This window comes from Crocodylus porosus, unplaced genomic scaffold (assembly GCF_001723895.1).
Source record: "Crocodylus porosus isolate Cpor-Errol unplaced genomic scaffold, CroPor_comp1, whole genome shotgun sequence".
Classification (NCBI taxonomy): Eukaryota; Metazoa; Chordata; order Crocodylia; family Crocodylidae; genus Crocodylus; species Crocodylus porosus.
The window spans coordinates 79,217,435-79,234,725 of NW_017728931.1; the positions used below are offsets into that span (position 1 = coordinate 79,217,435).

Here is a 17,291-nt window from a genome sequence, read left to right on the forward strand (position 1 = left end):
AGTGATAGTTATGCCTAATCCATAATGTTATTTTCTTCTGATAACATGAACTCTCATCTTTATGGAAATAAATATGCTGTCTCCTAGAATATCCATCATCACTTCTTTTTTAAGTCATTAAGCCTCTTCAGTTGGAAATTTAAAAGAATTCTAAAAGATAACTACATAGCCTCCCTCCACTGTAGAGCTTAATATTAACATATATAAAACCAACTTCCCAAAGTACTGAAGTAATTAACTATGCAGAAATATATTTTAAAGGAACAAAAAGATTTTTGGAAGTCATCAGGGTAGCTTAGTTTTGATACTGCATAATTATAGATAAACCTTGTAGAATAGGCAAAAAATTATCTATTGCACAAGCTTGATACCTGGTTATTAGCACTTCTTGACGAACAAATGTTAGTAAATATCTAGTATCGTCTTTATAAGCAGAGAGTCAATAAGTACCAAAGGATACAGCAAAAATGTAATCTCTCTGATACCAATGTTGTCTCTCCCAGCGAACAGTGACTTTTTAAAGAAAAATAAGTATCTTAGCAGTCAAAATGTATTTCTGAAATGAACTGGTGACAATTCCAACTGAAAAAAGCATCAGAGGCAACACATGACAAAATACATAAAACTTAAGATATTAAAAAATAAATATGCACTCAGGCTGAAAACTACCAGTTTTCTGCACCAGTTTTAAATTCAAAAGTGATTTTTTAAAAAATATCCACAAAAACAGCTTAGTTTTAGAAATGTACCAGAAGCCCAAAATCAGGTCTCAACTTATTGATATGTGCATGATAAAACTTACCAGCTCTCAGGGTACCACCCTCAAAGACACTGTGCTCCTCTGGGCTGCCAGCTAGACTAGAAGCATTATAACAACCCAATGCAACACTTGTGCAGACTTAATTAGCACTCCCCAGTGAGTGGCAGTTACCTTGTCCCCAAACTAAATCGCACGAGAACAACGCCTGTAGTTTAGGAGGCAGCCTAGCTGAAGCAGCACAGCGTGTCCAAGACAATTTATTTACTATGGACATAGCCTGATCCCATTTTTACAGCTTTCACATTTAAAAGTCTGTTTTACTGAAAATTACTGAGATTTGTGATATAAATGCCCATCACTGGGCAAAACATAACCTATCATCTCATGAGTCAGTAGTACTAGACAAATTAGGCACGTAAACATTTATTTCTTCAAACAATTTTCACAAACACATTCTTACCGTAGGGAGCCCTTCCAGCTAAAGGATTTATTAATGGAGTTGGGTTGCCACTTCCTTCCCTTCTGTTTCTGTCTGCTAGTGCTGGAAAATCTGAAAGGTCCAGTCCTGTCACATTTTCACTTCCATCTAAAAACAAAAAACAAACATTTTAAGTAGCTTTGAATTTTTAACCCAAAACATCTGTAGTGTGGAGGTGGTAGTGTTGCCATGATACACCTGGAAATATACAACAGGCAATAATTCTTGTCTATGATATCTTTGACTGGGCCACTTGTATGGCTCGGATAGACAGGATACTCCAGTAGCTACACCTAAGTCTATCTGAACCATAAAACTGGTCCAATAAGAGGCATTACCCATAAGAATTCTTAACAAATTGTAATATGAAATGAAACTTTTCTAGAGTCAATGGGCACATCTACATGAGACGATTAATGCTCAGTAGAATTAGTCTACTGCAGGTTTGTGTCATGGTAAAAGTGGTGCTACTGCGCTAATGTATGGTAGAATTAGCCTACTTTACACTAGCATCACTTAAAAAGTATGTGCTGGTGCTACAGTAGCACCAAGTTACTATGCATTTAGTTAGTACCTGTTATTACAGGTACTAAACTTAATGAGCAGTAATCGCAGAGCATTAATGCACATGTAGACGTGCCCAGCGATGACTAAACTAGAGCAATTCTAACAAAATGTTTTTGTTAAAATTTCCAATAAAACTGGAAACCATAAAAGTAACATTGAGTGCCACAGTGTTAGTTACACATGATGTTCTGAGAAAATAAAATCCCACAAGGTTTTTTAAAAAAGAAAAAAAAAAGAAAGAATAAAAAGAGCATACTTGGTTCTCTTCACGTTACCATTAGAATTATAGACAAATTTTAACAATAACCACTAGATAATGAAACTAGGCTTTGGTGTATTTTTTAAATGAATAATATTAAAGTAGCAAATCATTACATTTTCCAGGAGTCTGGTAACTCACATGAATAAAACACACACAAATTCCATTAAAAAGGAGTCAGTTCTGATAATAGCTAGAAAAAGAAGGGTTTAAAGAGAAGCAATAGTAATCAAGAACAGCTCTTATCCCTTCAAGCTTTAAATAAGGCAGGAATTAAAGAACTACAGATGAAGTGACAGAATGAAAGCTGATGTAGGAAATGGATTCCAGTTCACAGCAAGATACAAGATGAAAAATGTATAAACAGTTTTGAGATCCATAATGCCATCACAGGGCTCCAGTGACTACACAGACTACCCTAATGGCCATTACTTCAGAGCTTTATGACATCACCAAATGCCATTAGACAATTACTGCCCAGTCGCCCTGTACAAAAAAAGAGATGTACATAATAAACACGTACTTAAAACACAAGGCCTTTCCCTAAAGAATGTATGCATCTTTGCTTAATATAAAATTAAGAGATTAGCATTCCTAAGAAAATGGGAACTACCAGTTTAAAAAGCATTATTTAAAAAATGTTTGTTCAAGAAGAACTTCTAACAAATGATTAAAAATATTCGGTCACTAATATTCTCATAGAAACTTGATGAATTATGTTTCTTGCTAATTAATGATTTTTCTGCAACATCTTCCTTCTTTTTGTTCCTGGCCCCATGAACTATTTTTGATTTTGAAACTAACTGGTTATGTGTATGTGAATAAAACTAAAAAAGAAAAAATCCAGTCAAAAACGGACTATTTTCAGTGCTTTATTTTCTTAGACGTGAAAAATGTTACGACATACCAGCATAATTTCAGGAAGCCATTGTCTTTGAGCAACTTTAAAACTGTCAAAGTAAGTTTAATCTTTTTAAATTATTACATGAAAAAGATAATTATTTGCCATATATTAATGCCAGTTTTATTTTGTGTGTATATTCTTAAGTCACATGAACAACACTGTATAACAAAGCCACTATGCAAAACTTCAAAATTGGAACAAAAAATGTGATCAGATAGCAAAATATTTAACAACTGTGCCTTATCCAGATTGTACTTTATACTTTAAAAAAGTAAAGTATACTTACCTGTTCCATTAAAAATGTTACTTGATAAGGAGTTACTCATTCCAAATGCCTGATTCCTGTTCATTCCAAATCCAGACATACTGTACAAAAGAACAACAAAACACACAAAATTTTAAAAAAACAACAAAAAACACAGGCATGACTGAATAGACACTAACTCTGAGTCAAAGGAAAAGAGAAGTGAAAAAGGAAAATTAAGACACTCAACCAAGACATCTCTTGAATTACCTTCAAGAAAAATATCCTATAAATCCTGTTTTCATTGGTGTCTTTCGCACCTGTCATTTATAAATGAGCCTTGCTTAAGAGTATACAATTCAAGTTTTGAAGACAAATTTTTAATTCTTGAAATTCAACCTCAACTTATACACTGTCCCCCACCTTGGTGTGCAAGGCACTGGAAGCCTTGGGGGGGGCTCGTGGAAGAGGTGGCATGCTGGTGGGACCCCAGGAAGTTGGATTGGGCCCTGGGAGCTTGGGCAGCACATTTCCCACTAGCAGTATACCCACCTAGCCCCCAGGAATGCTGCTGCCATGAAGGCAAGGACTGGATCCTCTCCTACCTCTGCCCAACACCTCATGCTGCCCCCTAGGACAAAGCCAGCCCCTTCCCGGGCAGCACCAGGTATCCTGTGTGCTGCTGGCCACAAGAGCCTGCTGAAGACACAAGTGGCAAGGGGCTTGATCCGGCTTTCAGGGGAGCTTCCCCACCTGCCCTGTGGCTGGGGCCGGTGGAAGGGGGATGAGGTGCTAATGGGTCAGGCATCCCCCGAGCTGCAGGGGGGAGGCAGACTTTCCCTCCATGGTAGCAGCACCCTCCCAGAACTGGCTGGGTGGGCTGCTAGTGGGCCATATGCTGTCTGAGTTCCCAGGGCCTGATCCAACTTCCCAGGAGCCCACCAGCACACCACCTCTCCCACGAGCCCACCTGCACTTCCAGAGCCTCACACGCTGAGGCACAGTCAACTTATACACTGGACAAAAAAAAAAGTTAGGATTTTTGTAACAGAAATATGGGGTGGACTTATACAACTTATACGCCATAAAAAAAAAAGGGTACATTTTAAAGATAATGGATTAAGAAAAATCCTAGATACAAAAATAGTGTGGCAGGGATTAGCACAGCATAAATCAAATTATATGAATAAATAAAATCTTAACTCCAAAATGTTTCATCTACCATAGCGTTTTAAAACAAATCTACAAATGTACCCTAAAAAGGAGTTCAGATTTACTGCATTGTTTGTGTACGCACGTGTGTGCGTACACACACAGTATTAATATAATATAATATAATATAATCATGCATATGGTCTAAGAAGTGACCAAGGTTATTAGGATTGAATCACAATATGAAAGCTGAAGTTGCAACAGATAACTTAGTAGGAGCAGAGTGCTGTAGCTTTGATGGCCCAAAAAGTGTCAAGAGGTAAGATTTTCTTTGCGTTATCTTTTACTGAATAAGATATATAGTTGGAAGAGCTGTCAGACAAGGTTTTGGGAATAGGGCCCCCTTCCTCACATATCACAATGAGATAACATTGCTTGTGAGAAATATGCCCCCACAGAAAACCACTCTCTCTCCAATCCTCAAAGGAAATTTAAAAAATACCTTTCATAGGTGAGCCTATGAACTCCACTTTATCAATCTACTGGATACAAAAAAGCATTGACCAAATATAGACACTGGATTTATGACACGTTATAAACTTGCCTGACATCCGACTCCCCAGGCAAACCCTCCATTGTTTATCAACTATTTTCATTCCCTTCCCACCCCTACTCCTGTCTCCCATCCAATAGTATCTCACCTAATGACCACTCAATTTACATTTTAACTGACTGCCTTTCTCGCACACATACTGGCCTCTGGCCGCTTTACTACTCCCATTCGGGAAGACCTGCAGATGCTTCCTCAGCCTGACAAAGGGCGTTTGTGCCTGAAAGCTTGCTAAGAAAAATTTTTCCAACTACTTGAGTTGCTCTAATAAAAGATATCAGATTTACCCAAAGTCTAGACTACTTCAAGTGATTATCAATTAAATAACTGTCAAAGGCAACTATAACATTTTCATAAAGGTTTAACTTTTGCATAACAGCACTGAAACACTGGCAAACTTGGCGTTTAACTGTTCGGCAAATGCCACTAACGTACGCGTAAATAGCTGCCTTTAAAATCAGTTGAAAAACACCCCACATTAATTCAATGAAAACAGCAACCTGAGTTCCAATTGAGCTTCCTTCTCAACTAACTAGAATAAAGCATGCATACAGTAACATAGAATCAATAAAAGACAAATAGCCCAAAAGGTACTGCAGACTAAGATAGCCTCATCTCTGAATTACTGCCAAAAGTTAGTGTTTACTTGAACGAGTACTCAATGTCTACATTTAAAGATCAAAATCTTTCTTCTCATTTGAAAGCATACTGCTTCCCTTAGCCTTTCTATTGTAGCACACCTATACAGATGCAAATGCTTGCTTATGAAACTTCCAAGTTAAAAGCTAAAAAAACCAAAACAAAGAACAACACATCAACGTTAACTGTTAATGTACATAATAGACAATGGGATTAAAACAGTTCACAGAGCATAGAGAGGATACAATGAGCCCTCTTGCATAAAGGAGGCAAGGACAGACAACTACCTCAGCCAGGAGTGGAAAGGGGAGAGGGTCTGTACACCATTAAAATCACAGGGTGCCTGTACACAAGCACAAAGGCTGCTCCAATGCACTGGTATTACAGCACACCAGAGCAGACCTGATCTATCTTCATAAGATACTGGATACTTGATTTATCAAGTCTGCTGGAGCCTTAATTACTGCGTTCCAGCCAGCCTCTGCATCTTGCATATCAATGTCCCTGCACTTCAAGATAGCGGCGGAGGCACTTGAACTAAAGCTCACTGAATGACCTTTAGTTCAAGCACCCCTACCACCATTTTGAAGCACATGAAGGCTGATACATGAGACAGTGAGGTGCTTAAATTAGGGCAGCTCTTGGAGCCAACCTAATTAAAGCGCTGCCCCTCCCACCCCAGGAGTACATGTAAAAATACCCTCAGATACAAAAGAAATTATTCCCATTGTTCTGTCTCTCTCCCACTATTTTCATATGGTACTGGATTGGGTTGGAGAAGCCATTTGACTGACAAATTTAAAAACTTGTACGCAGTACAGAAATGAGTCTTTAGAAGAGATCTAAACAAAGGAAAAGTTAAAACTGGGATACAGTGACACATGGTAAATCAGTTGCAATGGTTCTTTTAAAACTGTTTATGTAAACAGTCAATAAGCTTACACCAATTCATTTTTGTAAACCCAATACAAGACAACATAAGCAATCAATAATTTCAAGGCCTGGGCTACAAAGTCAGGAAAAGAACAAAGCTGTTGAGATTACCACACCAACACAGTCTTACATAGGTGAGACATACTGGGGGGCAAAAATGTCTGTTCTCCAAATGGCTCCAGAGCTGCAGCATGAAGATGCAGGACTTTCAGCATATCAGAGTTTGCTGAGCCAAATCCCAATGAACAATTTTTAAAATTAAGTTTTGCCTTATATGCACTTTCCACTTTAGCCTGGAGGACCCAAAAAACCTGTGTACATTTCAAAACGTGTACACCTCTCCACTGTAACAGACCCCACCCACCACCATGACAATGAGTAGTTCCCAGGCCCTCTGAGCACATACCAGTAAACACATACCCAAGAGAAGTGGTGTGTACAGACTCAGTACTGTTCTACAGTGGCTACCCATTGTGGCATACAGTGGCTTCTGTCCAGGATATGGACAGGAACAAAACAAGAGCAAGTACAAAACACAGCCCTCACCCACCAGCAATATGAGATAGTGCAAAGAGACAATGCAGACATGCTCTTGACTTCTCAGCAGCAAGAGCTGGACATTTCAAACTATATTTTAATTTTAGGACTACTGTTAAATATATCTATAGCTGCATGCATTCTAACCAAGTCTTACCTGTTCACAGTAAAAGGTTGTCGAGAGGGTTGTTGCTTTGGCATACATATTATGCTAGGAGAGCTTCTGTTGGGGCTGCCTAACCCTGAACTGCTCATGCTGTTTGTTCTGCTGGGAATTCCAATGCCCTGACCAACCTGGGAGTGGTTCATCATATTCCTAGGATTCATAGGCAATATACCCCTGAAAAAGACAAAGCATCCAAAAAAAATTAATTTCTAATGTTTCATTAATTGCTTCAGATTCATTTTCCAATTTAAGAAGATTTTCTAATCTATGACAAGCTAGATTTGTGGTAAATTTCAATACAGCATAACATTTAGATAATTCTCAAGCAGCAGAAAATTATTTACGGGTTCCTGAGAAATTCCACATGACCCATCATATACTAAGCAAATCCTTAGTCAGACTTGGTATAGAACACCAAAAATATTTAAAGTGAAATTAAAAAGAAAAAAGTCTTAATGGGTTAGAAATATTTAAGTTTCTTAATACATCAAGCTCGTTGTAATACTTCTGTCCTATCATCTTTATTGCTGGAATAGTTTATTACATGCATATATTTTTACCCATGCATTTTACTACAGCATTCTTGCATTCTGTAGCAATATCTGCCAGTGAACACTATCTTTACACATGGACAAGTACTGTATTGCGAATATCCTCCCAAATACAGGCAGCATTCAACATAATTATTTCCTTTTTTAAATTAAATTAGAATGTAAGCTAGTTTAGGTGAAACACGCACCACACTTAAAAACTGCTCTGCAGAAACACAATTGCAGAAATATCAGCTACCAATAAATACCTGCTCGGAGATGGAGGCGTATGAAGTGACATTGTTGGTACCCCTGTTGTTGGTGTTACGTGGCTCGGTAACTGAGTGCCTTGTGATAAGCTGCGATTTAACTGAGGGGTATTGTTGCTCATTCCCCTCATTGGAAGGCCTAGTGCACCTATTGAAAAAAAATTCAGAGGGGTGGAAATATATTGCAATCAGGAACAACGTCTGATCCAAATGGTAGCTTAAAATCGAATCTTATTTGACAATCTAAAAAAAAAAAAAGTGTAAAGACTGCAGTAAAATGCAGTGTAAAAATTCAGTATTTCCTTGCACATTTTAAATCATTTTAATTCTGCTCCGTCTTCTAATTTGCAGAATTTTTTTTTAATATTTGCAGCCATTTGCATTCGATACACTAATCAAAACTGCACTTCCACTGGGATTTACATTTTACAGCAAGTTCTATAGGTTGGATTTTATATAATAATTTGAGACTTCTGTTTACAATGTTTATCAGAAGAATAAGTAGTGAAACAACTTTATAGTATTCTTTTAATTTTTAAAGTGTGCCGACTTTCACTCTTAAAACATTAAATAATGCGATAAGCTAGACTATTCTCTGAAGCATTTCAAACTTGTTTTAAATAGGACTTGTTGATCATATTTTCCTGTTGAAAAACTAACTCAAAATATATTTTGATGTTACAGGCTACATATTGTAAATTTTAAAAATGAAGTGGAGTACATTTAAACCCATGTAAAAACTCAAACAACAGCTGTAATTTCACAGGGGTTCTTTTAAAGAACTCTACTGAAAATTCATACAAATTGGTTTAGCATATACAGACAGACACTTGGCCTAGTTTAAACGCATCTCATTAAAAACAACAAAAACGTCTTTAATAAAAAGCAGAATCCATATAACTTAATTTTCAATAATGTTTCCGAGGTCTTATTTGTTTTGTAAAGGGGGGGGAACCAAAAAACAAACAAACAAAAAACCCCAAAAGCAGATTTCTGCTTCTTGAAGATAAAACTTCAGTATCCAAAATGAAGTCATATGCAAGGTTCCAAGAAAAAGAGGACAACTGGATTTAAACCGTCCTCCAGTATAATAAAAGAATCACAGTAAACATCACACTGCTTTATGTATTACTGCAACCACTACAGTGGTTCAACATGTGCAGGTATATGTAGCAGAAAATAAAGCATTTTAGTATGAAAAAAGTTACATTACATCACAAAGATAAAAATTTAAAAGCGTTCCCTGGGAAAGTCTGGGGGTGTTAATGTCAAAGCAAATTTTAAAACTAATATTAATAAAAGTGGATATAACCTGTATATACACAGAGCTACAAGGTAAGAAAAAAAATCTGCAAAGGAAACCTTAAGTCTACTGTAGGATAACAAATGTTCCATGTTATAATCATCAGTCCAAATATTTTAAAACAACAATTTAAAGATCAAATTTGATAAATTGTTTAGCAATTATTGTGAACAGTCACTCTGAAAAAACCCTATTTTTTACCTTCCTCTTTCATTATTACATTCAGTAATTGCTCATGCACCAAAAGTTTTAGCTGGCAAATGATTTAGGTTGATCACTAGAAAAAGAAAATAATAGGGGCTAATTCTGTGCCTGGAATTTGTTTTCTGTGATTCAGATTTGTAGCACTATGGATCTGGTACTCCCATGCTAGACTGGGACATAGCTAGATGGTTGATAAAGAAAATGCCAAGGTACAAAATATATTTACATTGTCAATTTTGTACTGCCAAATAGCATTTCAAATGGTTAAACAGCCTTAAAAACAGCATGTAGTTTTCCCCTTTCTGAACACCAAAAGAAACAAAATGCTTGCTAATATCTTCTAGTTTTAGGTCACAATTCCACTTTGGTCAGTTCTGGAGCTGATTTCTAAAGCAAAACATAGCTGAAGTGCTAGGTTAAGAAAAACATGTTAAACAGTATCAAGATGATCCAATGGACATAATGAATAAAAACCTGTGATAACAGTATCTACAAAATATCATAGACCCAACATATGCAAGTGGTGGAAGCTAAATAAAATAAAGCCCTAAAACCACATTCTCTGATCACTTAGAAACAGATTTAGAAAACTGCAACACTGAAGGAAGTACCAGTTGCTCTAACACTGATTAAAATCAACAGTTTTCAAGACAACCACTTTCTCATGGTAGTGTTTAAATGTTACCTGAAGAAATATCTAGCTAGTGCATTAGAAAGACAGGAGACAGGGGTTATACCCAGCTGAAAGTCACTTACTAAAATATCCTGTAAGATACTTTCCTGATAATAACTACTAACAGAAATTGATTAGAGTCTCAAGACATGTCTACCTAAAAGCAAGTAATACATGTAAAACCTTTCTATATCAGTAGTTAATTTCTCTGCATCTACCAATTTAAACCTGCAAGAAACAGAAAAAGAAGGAAGAATGGGCCAGGAAGGAAAACAAATTCCTTGTCTCCAGCTTTACTAACACAACTGCAAATAATTATTTGCGTTGACCAAATTTTAGGAGGTAAGCATATGAAAATTTGCCTCTTGGGAACAGAGGCCACATTTCACAGCAAATTGATCATCTGATTCCCCATGTCCATTCTTCAGAAACCTAGATTTATTTTCTCCCAGTTTTTAGTGGTCTTTAAAAAAAAAAAAAGATAAATAAATCCACAACTATTCTCTCTTCATAAGGTATTTAATATTTCAGTATTATTTATTTTGGACCTGTAGAACACCAGCACATGGCAAATATATATTTTTTTAATTTTCACTCATCCTAAAATATACCGTATACAAAAGCCACAAAGAAAGAGATAAGCTATTCAAGGTCTTTTATGTGATCAGAAGAAAATAAGACCAGGTGCATGTTTTCTCTCTACAATGTAAAAGTGACATGTTCATATATCACAATCAAACATACTGATAATAAACTGAATTCTTACTTTGTTGCCCGTATAAACTTGCCCCAAATTGAGACAGCTGACCTGATGTTGATGGCGATGCCAGCATCTACAATTTTAAAAAGTTAATGAGACACAGAAAGCTACAAGTTAAGTTATTTTAGAATAATACCTAGGATTGTAACATCATACTGATTTGATTGTAAATATAGACTTTTAAATGGTCTCAAACATCCCAGAGATTATCAAGACATTCAACATGAAGCATTCCATAATATGTACTTGTTAGCACCTGGAAAGAATACTGTGTTTTCACTGATGATGTGTATTAAAGGCATCAAATACAAGACAACTGAAATTTGCTAGATGCTGTAGCACACAGGAAAACAATAAGCATAATTTAGGTTCATCAGCCTGAAGCTTACACCTGGCCTTACAGAAGGAAAAGTAAAAATTCAAAAAAAGACGACCAAATACCTAAGTTCTTTAATACATTTGTAAAATATTTGTCCTCTGTACATTATCTGTTTTGCATGCAATATACAATGTGGTATGGTACTAAAGGTTCATCAACACTCTTGGAATGATCTGCAATATGAACACTTACGATTAATCTGGAGATCCAAATTCATGTCAATAAACTATCAAGAAACATTACTGTGGATCACAGATGCAAGAAAAATGACTAACCCATAGGGCAAAAGCAGCATTATATAATAGTCCAGAATCAAAGGTCTGGGCTATGTTTAAATTTAAAAAAAAATTTTGGAAAAGGAGCATGTGGTTGGGGCTTTAGCCCTTTAGGACTTCAGAGTGGATGGACAACCAGGGAAAAATTCTTTTGGAAGTTTAAATGCTGTAGACTTGATACAAGTAAATGCAGAGAGCGAAGAACAGACATAAAGAGATTTACATAAAAATTACCAACTGAGACATATACTATATACATATCTATGTATGTGATACATGTACCAATGTATGCATCTATTGGGTAGCAAATACAACCATAAATTAAAGATATTTCTTAAGATGCAAAGATGACAAATTAATGACTCAAAACAGAGTTGAGCCAAAAGAAAAAAAAACACTCTAAGACAGACATAAATGATACTGTAGCACCTGAATCAGCTCCCCATGTGAAGTGTAGGCTTCACTTACTACAAGGCTTTGCTCATCTATAATAATTTAATATGAATTATTTATCTATCCAGGTGTTTGCTTTTTAAGGACAATCAGACTGGTCACACAGCAACAGATGGCACTATTTTTAACAGAAAAGCGTGGTAACCAACTACATGTTTTTTAAAATTCCAACGTGGCAGCTACTCTAAGGATAGTTGGAAGACTACTGTGAAAAAATAATTGTTTGATGTGCCCTGCCCCCAGCAAACATCAGGAGACACAGGAGGCTTACTACTATGCATTTCAACTAAACTTCTGGAGAAAAGGGTATCTAAGGCATCTACTATTTTAGAACACAGGATTTGTTTTGCTGCATACTGTATTTGATTTCCTTGTTAAACTCATTTGCATTTTACAAATATATTTAACCTTAAATTGAATATTAATGATGTATACTACAGAAACAGCTTGAGTATCAAAGAACCTTTTACTAGGTACAACATAAAAAACAAAAGAATTGAAGAGGTTTTTTTGGCCCTTGAGGAAAGATTACAATCTCACTTTATGGAATGCCTTTTGCGTTGTGAGAAAAAAAATAAAATAAATGCATCTCATATAGGCTAACAGTTGTAGCCATTTAAATCTCCCCTGCTCCACTTCCCACTGATATTACCTATCAACAGTGACTAGAAACCCCAGTTTGGTTCTTGGTAAAGAAGGTGAGGGGCAAGCAGTGCCAGAATTTCAGAGTGTCCTACACAAATTGAAGGATTGGGCCAAAAGGAATCTCATGAAGTTCAATAAGGATAAGTGCAAATTTCTGCATTTAGGATGAAATAATCCCATGCATCAGTTCAGGTTGGGGTCTGACTGGCTGGGCAGCAGCTCTGCAGAAAAGGACCTGGGGGTTACAGTGAACAATAAGCCGAATATGAGCCAGCAGTGTGCCCTTGTTGCCAAGAAGACTAACTGCACCCTGAACTGCAATGGGAGGAGTTCCTTTGCCAGCAAGTCAAAGGAAGCGATTCTTACCCTGTTCAGCACCGGTGAGGCCACATCCGGAGTACCATGTTCCGTTTGGGCCCCCTCCTACAGAATGGATATGGACAAATTGGGGAAAGTCCAGCCGAGGGCAACAAAAATGGTGAGGGGTCTGGGACACATGACTTCTGAGGAGAGGCTGGGGGAACTGGGCTTATTTAGTCTGGAGAAGAGTAGACTGAGAGGGGATTTAACAGCAGCTTTCAACTACATGGAGGAGGTGCAAAGGAAGATGGAGCTAGACTGTTCTCAGTGGTGGCAGATGACACAACAATCTCAAGTTGCAGCCAGGAAAGTTTATGTTAGATATTAAGAAGAATTTTCTCACTAGGAGTGCAGTAAAGCACTAGAACAGGCTACCCAGAGAGGTGGTGGACTCTCCATCCTTGGAGGATTTTAAGACCTAGCTAGACATAGCTTTGGCTGGGATGATCTAGTTGCGGATGGCCCTGCTTTGAGCGGGAGGTTGGACTAGACTTCCTGAAGTCCCTTCCAACCCTAATTTTCTATGATTCTATAATTAACCCTCTGGGTTCCAGAGCCAAGCTGATGCAGTGGCTCCACTAACAAGCCCATGAGCCAGAGGATCAACTTGTGCAGGCAGGATCCAAGCCACTGGGCATACACTTGACACCCCGATCTAAAAAAACAGCATGACAACATGACAGTTACTACAGCCATAGATCATGTGATTGAGCTACCATCTGCTAGTGACATGGATTGACTGAAGGTGCCAGTCAGCAATGTAAAAACGTTTCTATTAAGATTAGTATTGTGTAATATCTAAACTTTTTGTAGAATGTTACATAATAAAATTATGATACAATTTGTACTGTACCTAAAATTATATTTATATTTTAAATATTTAAATTTATATGATAAATTATATCACTTACTTTCCACAGAATTTGCTACTACATTATACAGTAAATGCCTCTCCACCAATCAGTAGTGAGATGTAGGACCACTGGGAAATGCCCATGAGAATCAGCTATTTGTGCTGCAACAAAGTCCCTAAAATGGCTTTTTCCCCCACCTGGGAGTTAAGCAGACCCCTAATTATACATGCCTTCATTAACTCCCGATTAGTTTATTACAATGCAATTTATCATCGGCCCTGAAAAAAGCTGCATTGCCATTCACTTGAAATTCCCAGTGTGTGAAGAAATTATCATGCTTTAAAAGCTCTGAGAAGAACAGTGTGTCTACTTGCTTTCCTAGATGGAGGCAAAGTAATCTGAGGTCAGAATACAGTGCTGCATCAGTCCAAAATAAGAAACTATCTTAATAAAAAGGGAAAAATAAACTCTAAAATTACTCTTATGGCAGTGTAAACTAATCTAAGCCCATAAGTAACACTTAGACCAGCAGTTCCCAAACTGTGAGCTGCAACCTCAAATGGCATCACAACATCAACGGATGGGGTCATGCTCTGGATAAGCTGGGGAAGCACTGACCTAAGCCAAGATGCATCCACATGCATGACAGATGATTATGCATTCTTAGTTATGCACACCAACAAAAGAACAACTTTGTAGTAATTTTGTTGCCACTATTTTCACAGCCCAACATCAAAACTACTTTTAAACAATAAAAATATCTGAAAACTTCTCTCGCTTCAAATCACTATGTTCATTGAGTAAAAGTCCAAAGTCACACTAGCAAATAAATAAAACAAGTAAATTAAGCCTATCAGACTTCACTGGCTTCTTTTCTTTCCTTTATACTGCTCTTCAGCAGGAGCTTTTTCTGCAGGGTGTTTGTGGCTCCACTCCACACGGAAAGGAATGGCAACATCTGGCATATCAAAATTGAAGAAGAAAAATGTTCTTACTCATGAGGAAATACAAGTCTTGAGCTTTGAAAATGTTCTCAAACACTTATTATGAAGTTGCTACAAAATGGCTTAGAGATTAACTGTGAGTATCTTGAGTATAAGCCTTTACTTGCAATATGTCAAGAGAGAAAATAGGGGTTTGGGGTTGCCATTATACCATCTGACATGACACGGTTGCCAACTGTCTGTCATTTAGCGAGAGAAGCATGCAACACATCCATTTTAGGTACTGGAGCAAAGATTTTTGTTGTTTTTGTTGTTGACCAAAATCCAACTTTTTGACTGCCCTTAATTACGATGCCTTTTTCATGCCCTTTTAAAATCTTTGTAAATTGCTGTTTTGCTTTGAAAGCAGAAGACAGAAGAGCATAATATGGGATGGCGGTGCCAGATTTGCATTGTGACAGTACTTAGATCCATTAAGGATTAGGTCATTTTTATAATAATAAATTAGCATTACACATATGTTTTTACATATACTTTTTAAAAGTATACATTTACCACCTGAATTTTTAGTGTTTTATATTGCATGTATTGCAAGCTAATAAATGAGGCATTTTGTTTTGGCAAATATACATTACACAATTTAGGTTACCATGGCAATTAGAGATGGAAGATCTTACTGGCTTGCTTATCTAGTCACCTAAAAAAAAAAAAGCACCTTAAAACTGTTTCTTGAAAAATGCTCATTTCTTTTTGAAGCTGCCAAACTGAAAGCCAGATATAATACTCAGCATCTTTGCCCTCTGTTGCTATTTGCCTGAATCTTGAATAAAGCTACATTATCTGATTTCCTGAAATATTCTCTCTCACTTAAATGGCTTACTTTCATATCAAAATAAGATTAATCATTTTTGTCTTCAGATACTACATTTCAGAATTTTTGTTAATGTTGTCCCATGAATTCTGCTTATGCATCGCCAAGACCTAAGCATACTGAGTTTATCCCAGACTGTTTTAGTGGTAGATGTAAATTATTATGTAGTAACAGATTAATAGCTTTGACCCTCATGAATAAAAAGTAAGGTTCATCTTGTGTTAAAATCCAGATTAGCATGAAGAGGTTAATGTTAATAAGAATGTGCATTTTCATAAACATTACTAAGCCACGGTAATAGACTCATTTCCCCCCCATTCATTACTCACTGCTGATGATACTGCTAATGCACAAGGCAATGGGATGCAAGTCTTTTGCCTACTATGACACACATCAGAGATTGGGAGCTTCTCACAGCTGTAAAGGTGAGACTGCTTTTTGTGACCACAGACTTCAATTTTCCTTCATATGCAGATCTTCCTTCGGAGGAGTGTTATGCGACACACTCTCAGGAGTCACCTTCTTAATGAATCAATTAAATGATCAAAGAAGAACAGCAATAGTCAGGTCCTAGTCCAGTCCCCTAAATGAGAAGCTAGAACCGGTCAGGCTCCTGAAAAACAGAGCAAGACTGAAAATGACAAAGCCAGAAATCTGGAAAAGAAATCAAACTTTCCAAGAAAAAAAAAAGATGACAAATCCCTCCAGAGGTCACACTGATGCTGCTGAGATTCACTGTTCTGTATCCTTTTCCTTTTTGTCAAAGAGCTGGGAGAGAAAACGAACAGCCCGTCCTAGAGAAAGATATCAAAAAAATATCCAACAAAGCATACTGGGTTGCATCAACAAGAATGTCACTAGCAAATCAACAGACGTGATCCTTCCCCTTTTTTCAGTGCTGGGGAGGCCTCACCTGGAGTACTGTGTCCAGTTTTGGGCCCCACACTTCAAGGAAGATGTGGGCAGACTGGAAAGCATCCAGCACAGACCAGTGAAAGTTATTAGGTTCCTGGGAAGCAAGGCTTATAAGGAACAGCTGAAAGAACTAGGGTTATTTCATCTGGAAAAGAAAAAACTAATAGATTTGATAAAAGTCTTCAAATACCTGAGGGGCAATTACAGAAAGGATGGAGATGAGCTTTTCTCTCTGGCCCCAAGGGTCAGGACTAGAAGTAATGGTCTCAAGCTTCAGCAGAAGAAATGTATTTTAAAGATTAAGAGGGACTTTCTGGCTATGGGGATGGTCAGCCACTGGAACAATACTACCTGGAGAAATTGTGGAATCCTATCCCTGGACATTTTCAAGAGCAGGTTGGACAATTGGCCAGGGACAATCTTGTCTCAAGCAGGGCACTGGACCAGATGACCTCATGAAGTCCCTTCCAGCCCTACTTTCTCATGATCCTATAAATGACCTGCTAACAGACTCACATGCAAGAAGGCAGAGCACTTAAGAATAAAGGACGACCTCTCTTCTGCAAACTAAAAGTTTATTCAGAGAACACCAGGCAAGAGTTGGATT

At 37.3% G+C, this 17,291-nt stretch overlaps 1 protein-coding gene across 4 annotated transcripts in view; it reads right to left on the minus strand.

The window, feature by feature from the left end:
* The window catches only part of CNOT2 (CCR4-NOT transcription complex subunit 2), a 111,609-nt gene that overhangs the window by 26,717 nt on the left and 67,601 nt on the right, over positions 1–17,291 (minus strand). For 3 of the 4 annotated variants that reach the window (XM_019543220.1, XM_019543221.1, XM_019543222.1), the window contains exons 4-8: positions 10,995–11,061; positions 8,049–8,196; positions 7,241–7,423; positions 3,255–3,334; positions 1,221–1,346 (exon numbers count right to left, since the gene is read on the minus strand). In XM_019543220.1, coding sequence (XP_019398765.1) covers positions 1,221–1,346; positions 3,255–3,334; positions 7,241–7,423; positions 8,049–8,196; positions 10,995–11,061 — 604 coding nt within the window. Of the gene's footprint in view, positions 1–1,220; positions 1,347–3,254; positions 3,335–7,240; positions 7,424–8,048; positions 8,197–10,994; positions 11,062–15,547; positions 15,596–17,291 lie in introns of all 4 variants that reach the window. The other variant, XM_019543224.1, reaches the window with a different exon arrangement.